Below are 9,829 nucleotides of genomic sequence, written 5' to 3'. Positions count from 1 at the left end.
ACAGACATGTCGTCCCGGGGCCCTCTGCTTGCACTGCTCACACACACATCCCCCCACACACATTCTCACACTTTCTCTCGCACACATCCCTGCACTCACACACACCTCAGCATACTGCAGAACACAAGAAATCCTCACATCACACGCCCCAAGTACACCTGATCTAAAAATGCCCACACTCCCCAGTACTGTCCCAAATGCATAGACTGTGCCCCTAAACATATGGAAACATACAGAGAGCCAGCCTGTGTCTCACCCAACTTCATGCAGACCCCAGGTCCCCTGCTCCTGAGTGATCTCTGAAACTGCACACACAGTTTCAGGGATAGCTGTACTGTCATTATAGACAGGCTGTGCACCCCCACCCTCCCCATAAGCCCCTAAATCCACACACACCACCCCCTCGGCCCTCTCCAAGCGGGCCCTCCCTGGGTTGAATTATGACTTTTGTTAGCCCAAGGAACATTTGCCTGATGGACCCCTTCCTCCCTAAAAAAAAAAAATGTTTTAAAATTACGTTTTATGACTGCATTGCTGTAAAAGGCAATATATTAATAATCACATATTCAAATATTTTCTTCAGCCTAAAATTCCTTTTACCTTTCTTTTGATTTTAAAAGAAATAAAAAATGTTTTCATGGGCCTTGGACCTTTCCCATTAGGGCGCATTTGTCTGCCTGTCATTTGCGCGCACACACACATGTCCCTTTGGACCACCTCCCTCCACAAACACCCAATGGGCAAATTCCCCTCCTTCCTCATCACCCCTGAGCCCACCTTCCACCCCCCAGCCAGGGAGACAGACAGACTGACGGATGCTGGGGTTTCTTCATAGACACCCTCCCCTCACTCCTTCCTTTAGAGATACTGGGTTTTATCGGGGCTGCGGGAGAGAGCCACCAGAAGAGGAGCGCGTGTGTGTGTGTGTGTGTGTGTGTGTGTGTGTGTGTGTGTGTGTGTTTTGGTAACAACAAAGAATGGTGGGGAAAGAGCGAGCGGAGGGCAGAGCGCCGGAGCATGTTTTGCCTCGAAGGCAAGACTTGCAGCCAATCAGAGCGCTGGAGCCTCCCTCCGCGACTCCTCGGAGTCTATAACCGGCTGGTCGGGCGGAGCTGGCAGCATTTGACTGTGGCTCGGGACGCGACCGGAGGCGCGGCGACCGTCCGAAGGCCAGCGCCAGTCTCAGCGCCCCTCGGCCTCCCCTCCCCCGAGACGCCGCCGGACCCTCCTCCCGCGCCGCGAACACGCGCGCCCACGCCCCCGCCTCGGCTCCTCCGCCTCCCCCGCGCTCCCGCCGGTGGCCGAGGCCGGCCCGAGAGTGGCGAGGCTCCCGCCAGGATGAGTGGCTCCTTCGATCGCAAGCTCAGCAGCATCCTCACCGACATCTCCAGCTCACTGAGCTGCCATGCGGGCTCCAAGGACTCACCCACCCTGCCCGAGTCTTCCGTCACTGACCTGGGCTACTACAGCGCTCCCCAGCACGACTACTACTCGGGCCAGCCCTACGGCCAGACCGTGAACCCCTACACCTACCATCACCAGTTCAATCTCAACGGGCTCGCGAGCGCGGGCGCCTACTCGCCCAAGTCGGAATATACCTACGGGACCTCCTACCGGCAGTACGGGGGCTACCGGGAGCAGCCGCTGCCGGCGCAGGACCCAGGTGAGGACCACGGAGTCGCCGGGGAGTGGGAGACGCTGAAGGTTCCCCGGGGGGGGGGGGGGGGAGGCGGGGAATTGAAATAGAAATCTAGGGAAGCGTCCACGGCAAGACGTGTACTGTCTGGGGTTGGAGAAGCGGGACAGACGCCGCCGAGGAAACCGACGGTCTTCCAGTCCCCACGCTGCGCGCGGCTCGCTGTGCGCCGCCGTCTCGGGGAAGGTGGGGGGAGTTAGGGGAGAGCCAAGGGGACTGTGGACTGTCGGGGAGCCTCCTGGTCGAGACGCTTGGCAGGGAACCTCAGCAGACGGCCCTGCGCCTGGCTGCAGGGGGCTTGAGGGAAGGCACCGGGGGCTGGAAGCTCCAAGGGCCGCCTGGATATGGGCTGGGGAGAGGGGAATGGGGAGAGGGGCACGGAGAGGAACGCCCCAGAATGGGGGGAAGCGGCTGCGAAGTGGAGGAGCTGACAAAGAGAAAGGGGGAGACAAAGTGAGAGAAAGGACAGAAGAAAGGAGAGGAGGAAAGGAAGGGGGAATGAAGGGAGAAAGTCGTCTGTACTATGCTTGTGACTTTCAGAAAATCGAAAATTATTCTAAAATAAAAAGGTTTTAAAAAGAAGGCGGCGGCGGAGGAGGGGACGAGACAGGGGAAAGAAGCGACAGACAGTAAGATAAGGAGAGAAGGGCTTGGCCAGCGGGCGGGAGGCGAGGGGCTCCCAGCTGGGCGGCGAGCGGGGGCCGCGTCGGGGGCGAAGCCTCGGGCGCCCCGGGGCGGCCTGGCCCGGGCTGTGCTGGCGCCGCGGGCCGGGCTCGGGCCGGGCTCGGGCCGGGCGCGGAGCTGGGCGCTGGGCGCTGGGAGCGCCGCGTCGTGGGCGGCCGCCGGTCGGCTCCGTCGCCGCCGCTCCCCGCCCGGGCGCAGGCGGCCGAGCGCGCAGCCGGGAAATCCCGGGGGAGTCAGTGGGCCGGAGGGTGGGGCCTCCCGCGGGGCCCGGGAGGTCGCCGGGGTCGCAGACGGAGACTGAACCACCCCCCGCCCTGTGTGTCGCTCGCAGTGTCGGTGAAAGAGGAGCCGGAAGCCGAGGTGCGCATGGTGAACGGGAAGCCCAAGAAAGTCCGAAAGCCGCGCACCATCTACTCCAGCTACCAGCTGGCCGCCCTGCAGCGCCGCTTCCAGAAGGCCCAGTACCTGGCGCTGCCCGAGCGCGCCGAGCTGGCCGCGCAGCTGGGCCTCACGCAGACACAGGTCAGTTTGGGGCGATCGAGGGTTGCCGGGCTTCGCTGGGGCCGCGCGGGACCCCGGACTCCCCAGGCACTACCGAGCCTGAACGGCCCTGTAAATTCCCTGCAGGTCCTTGAGACCCTAGCCTATGGGTAGAGGGGCCCCTCAAATCTCAACTTCTGTCCGAAGTTTCTGCATTAGCATGTGTACAGGCATGCATATTTGTGACCCTGTGCAACTGTGTACGCCCCTGGCCAGGAGAGGTGTCCCTCTCCCTCTACTGCAGAGTCCCCAGCTCCCACAGTACCCCCTCCCCCGACAGTGCAGGTCACTCACTTGATAGGAGTCCACATGTGTCTTCCCCTCAGGCTAGGCATGTGTGTGTGGAGGTGTACGTACACATGCATATGCATGTACAATATTTGCACACATGCTAATGTAGCTGTGTACACGTGGGGGTGCTCGCATAAGGAGCCCTACCTTTCAGGGGTCAGTGTGCTTGTGGATAGAGGGGCACATGGACGTGACTGTGCACATGGTGAGTGCATGTACAAAAACGTGTACTTGCTTCGAAACACCACATTGCTGCCCATCGCCCAAATTCTCCACCCCTTCCTCTGCCTGGAGCAGAGAAGAGAGATTTCCACCAAACCGGGATAGGGCCTCAACGGTGGGAGCCTCACCTTCAGCCTATTCCTAAAACCCCCAGCAGCCTGTTCAGGGGAGGAGTAGTGGCTGCCTGGCTCCCTGCAGGTGTTGACAGGCTGGCCTGGGTTGCGGCTGCGGCTGCGTGGGGCCCAGTCCGCCGGGAATCTGGGTCACCCGGTGAGGAGCTGATTCATTGTTTGTACCAGTCATGGGGTGGGGAGCGGCAGGGGGAGGGGGAGATACCCCAGGGGAAATTTGGGGTGTCGTGGCTCACCTGCTCTTGAGTCCCCAGGTCACCCCCATTAGACAGCCCCAGAGGTCTCCTCCATGCTAGAATGTGTGAACATGGATGCTCACGTTTGTGGGTGTTTATCTGGGAGTAGTATCTGTGTGTGTGTGTATCTTTATGGCCTGGTGTCTGTATGTGAAGCGGTGAGTGGGTATGTTCCTGCACATAGAGATGCTTGTGTGGGTGTGTGTTTGTCTCTGTGTATCTGTGTGCCTCTGGGTTTCCAATGTGAACAAAAGGCCACAAACTGCCCATCTCCCACCTGGGCTGCCTTTTATTGGGTGCTTACTATATACCAGGCTGCTCTAAGTTCTTTATCTGCCTTAACTTATTTGAGCATCATAATGACCCCATGAGTAGGTAATAGTGCTGTGACCATCCCCATTTTGCAGATGAGGAAGGCAAGAACCAGAGAGGTTAAGTAACTTGCCAAAGGTCACACACATAGTAAGTGGCGGAGTGGAATTTGGACCCCAGCAGTTGAAGTTCCTTGCCACAGTCCTATCCCAGATGAAAAATGCTGGTGGCCTGGGAGTCAGGATGCCAGGGTTTTGCCTCAGTCCTGACGTGGGACATTGGGATCTGGATTCCTCAGAGGGTTTTCACTCAGTATTCTGAGAGACTAACTAGCTCCCCCTTTCTTCTCGGCTGCAGGTGAAAATCTGGTTTCAGAACCGACGCTCCAAATTCAAGAAGCTCTACAAGAACGGGGAGGTGCCCCTGGAGCACAGCCCCAACAACAGTGATTCCATGGCCTGCAACTCACCACCCTCACCCGCCCTCTGGGACACCTCCTCCCACTCCACTCCAGCCCCTGCTCGAAGTCAGCTGCCCCCACCGCTCCCGTACAGTGCCTCCCCCAGCTACCTGGACGACCCCACCAACTCCTGGTACCATGCACAGAACCTGAGCGGACCCCACTTACAGCAGCAGCCGCCTCAGCCGGCCACCCTGCACCATGCCTCCCCTGGGCCCCCGCCCAACCCTGGGGCTGTGTACTGAGCACCCACCTGGCCTGAACCTCCCATGAAAGACTCCCGGGACCAGACAGAAGGCGTCTCTGTCCTAGCTGACACTCAGGAATCATCGAGGAGCACAGGGGAAAGGGAACTCCTTTCCCCTTCCCTTGTCCCTTCCTCCAGGGACCCAAGAGCTCCAGATGAAATTTGCGTGGACCGAGGATGTCCCCTGAACCTCTCTCCCCTGCCTAGACACTGGGGTACCCTTCCAGATGTCGGGGCACTCCACTCCAGCTGGGACAGCTGTTCCCTTCTGTTCCAGGAGCCTGGATTGACTTTAAGTGGCTTGTCACCTTCCAGCCTCTGAAACTTAGTACTTGTTTCCCAGACTGGAGACTTTGGGGACTGGGGGACTGTGGAGTGTTTGCAGGTCAGGCCTGGTCTGGGGCACCAGGCACTGTGGATGCCGGGACCTGCCAGTCCTGGTTCCTCCTAAGCCACCTGTGGCTTTCCTCTTCCTGAGCATCCCCTCTGCCAAAAAGACATTGGACATCGTGACTGGGACTCAGGGTGGGGACCTCAACCAGTCCCCGCCCCACACTTGTGGCCCTCATTTAAGATTTGAGGGTTAAACCAAAGAAAGTGGGGGGAATATTTTAATATTTGTGGCCTTAGAGGGAAGAACTCAAGGAGCCGTTTCTCTCCTCTCCTTGCGCTGGTCAGAGAGGAGGGGTGGGTCTTAGATATCTTTCCTAAGGACCCGATTCTTCTTCCATGTACAGGACTTTGCACAACTTTGGTTCTAAAAGCTGTTGAAAAATAGGAAAACAAAGGGCATTGTTAACAGATAGGATCAATCTCCCCTAATGGGCACCTCTACACCCCCCAGCCCGCCTCTTCCATTCCCCCCACCCCACCTCTTCCTCTCCTCCAGTAAGCTGGCAGTTTTGGCGCCAAACCCCAAATCTCCAAGGAGACATAGCAGGCAAGACAAACCCCAAAACACCCCCTTTCCGGTGGCCTTGGAAACATTGCATGGGGTGAGGTGCACAGGGAGAGGGCAGGGTCGCAGCTTGGTGCCTTTAGGGGAGAGGGGGTGGCTATCAGGAGGGCTGGTGGCACTGCTCCTCCCTGATCCAGACATCCCCCTAGAGCTAACTTTCCTCCTCCCCTGATGTGGTCAAACATTGAAGAAAAGAAGAGGTAGAAGACCGTAGCTATATATATATATAGTCTGTATTTTTTTAAGAGCAACAGAAAGAAGCAGCCTCCTCCCTATGTGGTTTCCTATTTATGTGGCCCTTTCCTCCTGGATGTACCTGCCTGTGTGTTGTGAGCTGAGAGAAACAGGGATGTGGGCTCCGGCTGGATTGGGGTTTGGTGGGAGGCACAGAATGAGAAGAGACATGGTGGATCTCCAACAGTCCCACCCAGGGGACAGGAACGGAGCCGGGCTTCTCCCTCCCAGGCTTCTCATTTCTGCTTTCTTACTGGACCCATCTTTATATATAATGTTAATAAAAAAGAAGAAAATAACCACTGAGCTCTTTGAACTGGAGGCTGGAGGCAGACGGGGCTCTTGGAGAGGGCCTGGAAGTTGGGGAAGGTGTTTGGTGGGGAGAGAGCTCGGAGGCTCCAGAGGCTCTGCTGGGGCTCTGGGCTCAAGGGCTGGGCTGGGCCAGGCCCCAGGTGGCAGGTGCTCCTGACTCCATGGCTGTCCCCAACGTGGGCAGGTCTGGGTGGGTGGGAGGCTCCCAGTGCCATGGCCTCCCTGACTCCACTCTGTTTGGTGGCTTGGCGTTCCCTGCCAGCCAGATGCCCTCTGTCACTGCCGCTGCTGGGTCACCTCAGGGCTGCTCTTTGATCTTGGGCTCACACGCAGACATGCTTACACACGTGTGTACACCCCCTGTCTCCACACCCAGGCACTCCCCGGCCCCTCACCCTCCTGTCTATCCTTTCCAGCTTGGGGTGAGGTTGGGGCCTCAGGCAAGGGGAATACCACTGCTCTCACAGTTGGCAGGGACCCCAGGCCATTGGGATCTAGGCTGGGGGATGAAAGCCAACAGATGAGGGGTTCTGTGTTTACCTCTCAGGGAAAGCTTGTGCCCTGACCCAGTGCCTGCTTGCTGCCGCCACTCTCCTAGCTGCCCGACTCCAAGACTTTGGAGACAGAGCTGAAGGTGATAGAATGAATGGAGGTGTGAGTGAGCGACACATCTTGGTGCAAATGGGAGACAACATGAATGCACACACATGCTTGTGAGACTGCCTCTCTTATACACACACATGTATCCAGATACACAGTGACATCTCTGCATCTTCATACATACATGACTCCCACTTGAGGCAAACTTCATCCACAGGCACATACGTAGCACCTGAGACCCCTTAGCATCACACAAGTACAAAGCCAAAGCCGGAACACTCCAGGAGATAGAGGCCCCCCAGATGCACAGACACGCATCACAAGTCACCACACATGCACACACATACATAGGGTGGGGGGGGCAGCTCCCTATGCTGGAAAACGTCTTGGATGAAGAATCAGCAACGCCACCCAGCAGCCAAGGTGACCCAGCTCAGCCTGTCGGGCCCTCAGTTTCCTCATCTGTCAAATGGGGACAACAGTCTCCACCCTGTTGTGAGGCAGAAAGCAGTGAGTCGAAGAGGGCACAAGGAGCTGGTCGCAACGAAGGTCCTTGTTAGACAGCGGGGGTTCAAGGCAGGGGCTCCAGAACAGTGGGGACCCCCGGCCCCCACTTCACCCTTCTTCCTCTCAGAGAGTAGGCCTGCCCCTCCCCCCATGCCTGAGGGAGACAGAAGGGAGGAGGGCCTTCAGCCCAAGGACGCCAGCCGGGTTGGCAAGGGTTAAGTGGCAGCTGCCAGGCGGGGCTGAGCTGAGCAGTTTGGTTTGAGGGCTGCGTGCAGGCAGGAGCAGCGAGGCGGCAGCCGGGCAGACTTGCTGGAGACACTGCATTTTATTAGGGCTGGGCTGCCAGCAAAGGGAGGGAGAGGGAAAAAAAGGGCAGAAAGAGAGGAAGGAAGGAGGGAGGCTGGGCGGGCAGGCTGGCGGGGCGGGCTGCTGCGGGATGAAAGGATGTTGTAAGCTCCCTAATTCCACCCTGCTCATCCCTGCTCTGTCAGGCTGGATTAACTGCCCGGGTGACCTCCCTCAGGGTCAGCCCCACCCCTGACCTCCCCTTCCTCCTCTCCTCACCTCCAGGCTGCTCAGGTCACCCTCTTCACCACACTGGTGGGACACAAGGACAGGGGCTTGGGTGGGGGACCTGGCAGAATGCCTAGGTGGGGCTGCTGGGCCCCCCTTCTGCCAGGTGCTCTTTGACTACACCCATTACCTTATGAAAACCTTTGGGAGAGAAGGGGGTTGGAGAACCCTAGCCTGCCCTGAGGGTCACTGTCCTCCAAACCTCAGTAACAGCTGGCATTTGCTAAATGCCTGCTCTGTGCCAGGCACTTTGCGTGTGATTCTCACAACAACCTGGGACACAGAAAATGGGTGGTATAATACCCTTTTTCCAGATTGGGAAACTGAGGCTGAGAGGTTCAGTCACGGTCATATAACTAATGCTTAGCAATGCTGGGATTTGAACCCAGGGCTGTTTGAACAATTGATCCTCTTAATGGGTTTTTCTGCTAGTCAGTTTACTAAGCTGCCCTAGGGCAGAGTGTCAGAGAGCTGGAGCCACCCAGCTCCACCCACCCCAACCCACCAGCCCTCGTCCCAGGGAAGATCCCCCGGGGAAGTGGAGGGGGGAGGGGCTGGGCTTCTTCCCTAGGGCCGGTCCTAAAAAAAAAAGCTTAATGCTGTGGTGAGGAATGTGCACGCTGGAGTCAGCTGACCCCGAATCCTGCCTCCACCGCTTCACTGGCTGTGTGATCTTGGGCAAGTCACTTAACCTTTCTAAGCCTCAGTTTCCTCATGTGTAACAGGGATAATGCTGCCTACGTAGCAGGATTGTTGAGAGGATTAAATAGGATAATGTAAGTAAAATGCTTAACGAGTTACCCAGCACGTGGTGAGTACTGCTTGGCTAATGAAAGTTGCTGGTGATGATGGTGACAGGGGAGCCGGGGCTTACTCCCCACAACTCCTGCCCTCACTTCCTGCTCCATGCTCCCCTCACATACCCCTTGATGCAGACCTAGGCCCCTGGCTGCACTTGCCATGTTGGCTGACCCATCCATCTCTAGGGACACTCTAAAATAGAGTAAGCCAACTAATATTTATTGAGCACCTGCCATAGCCCAGGCAGTCCCAGGAGCTGGTACAATAGATGATGGAAGCCTGGGGAAGGAAGACAAGATCTGTGCCAGGTGCACCAGGGCCAGAGGCAGGGCTCACCCTGGAGAGACCCCCAGTTGGGCAAACCCAACACAGTCAGAGAGGGAGGGCAGAATGGGCTGTCAGAGGCCAGGCAGGGGCAGGTGGTGGTGGGTGCAAAGGAAACCTGGAAAGCCTTTGGGGAGAGTTGGCATTTGAATTAGGCCTTGAAGGAAGGATGGTGGCCATGACAGGCAGAGCTGGGGGTCTGGGAACATAACCCCTGGAGACCTCACATACAGAATAACTCCCCTTCCAGGACTCAGGGGGTAGAGGAAGGAGGTGGAGGAGAGCCTTAGGGTGTAGCCTCATGGGCCCTCATGATTTGTTAGGGCTGATGCTGGAGGGGAGGTGTGGATCCAGAGGGCCCCTAAATCCTTCCTTGATGCTGGGTTCAGAGAACGGCAGGGTCTAGAAGCTCCTTGGCACCATGAGCCCCACTTCTGGGAGGAGACATCCCCTGCCCCTCTCACCTGGGGAAGTAGATGAAAAAGGTGATCTCTACCTGTGCCCCTGAGGCCCCTCCCTTTAAAGGGTCTCAGGCACCAGGGGATCTTAGAGACCTCACCTCAGTTCAGCCTCCATACACCATCTGCCTCAGTAACACACCGTCACTACCACTTGCTCCCCAGTCCAGCAGAGCTCCCATACCTCCATGGGGAAAGGGGTTCTGGGCAGCTGAGACAGGACCCCTGATGCCCAGCTTTCCA

The 9,829-nt window shown here is 57.7% G+C and overlaps 1 protein-coding gene across 1 annotated transcript; it reads left to right on the top strand.

Moving 5' to 3' along the window:
• The first annotated feature begins 1,072 nt into the window (after nucleotides 1-1,072).
• On the top strand, nucleotides 1,073-6,327 carry DLX3 (distal-less homeobox 3). Its single transcript, XM_016215591.2, has 3 exons — nucleotides 1,073-1,663; nucleotides 2,712-2,902; nucleotides 4,470-6,327. Exons 1-3 carry the CDS (start codon nucleotides 1,339-1,341, stop codon nucleotides 4,815-4,817), a joined length of 864 nt encoding a protein of 287 aa, XP_016071077.1. The 5' UTR covers nucleotides 1,073-1,338; the 3' UTR covers nucleotides 4,818-6,327.
• Nucleotides 6,328-9,829: the final 3,502 nt, after the last annotated feature.

The sequence above is a fragment of the Miniopterus natalensis genome, chromosome 17 (genome assembly GCF_054644295.1).
Source record: "Miniopterus natalensis isolate mMinNat1 chromosome 17, mMinNat1.hap1, whole genome shotgun sequence".
In the NCBI taxonomy this organism is placed as follows: Eukaryota; Metazoa; Chordata; class Mammalia; order Chiroptera; family Miniopteridae; genus Miniopterus; species Miniopterus natalensis.
Note: the sequence above shows the minus strand (reverse complement) of the source record. Positions and strands in the feature narration are given on the sequence as shown.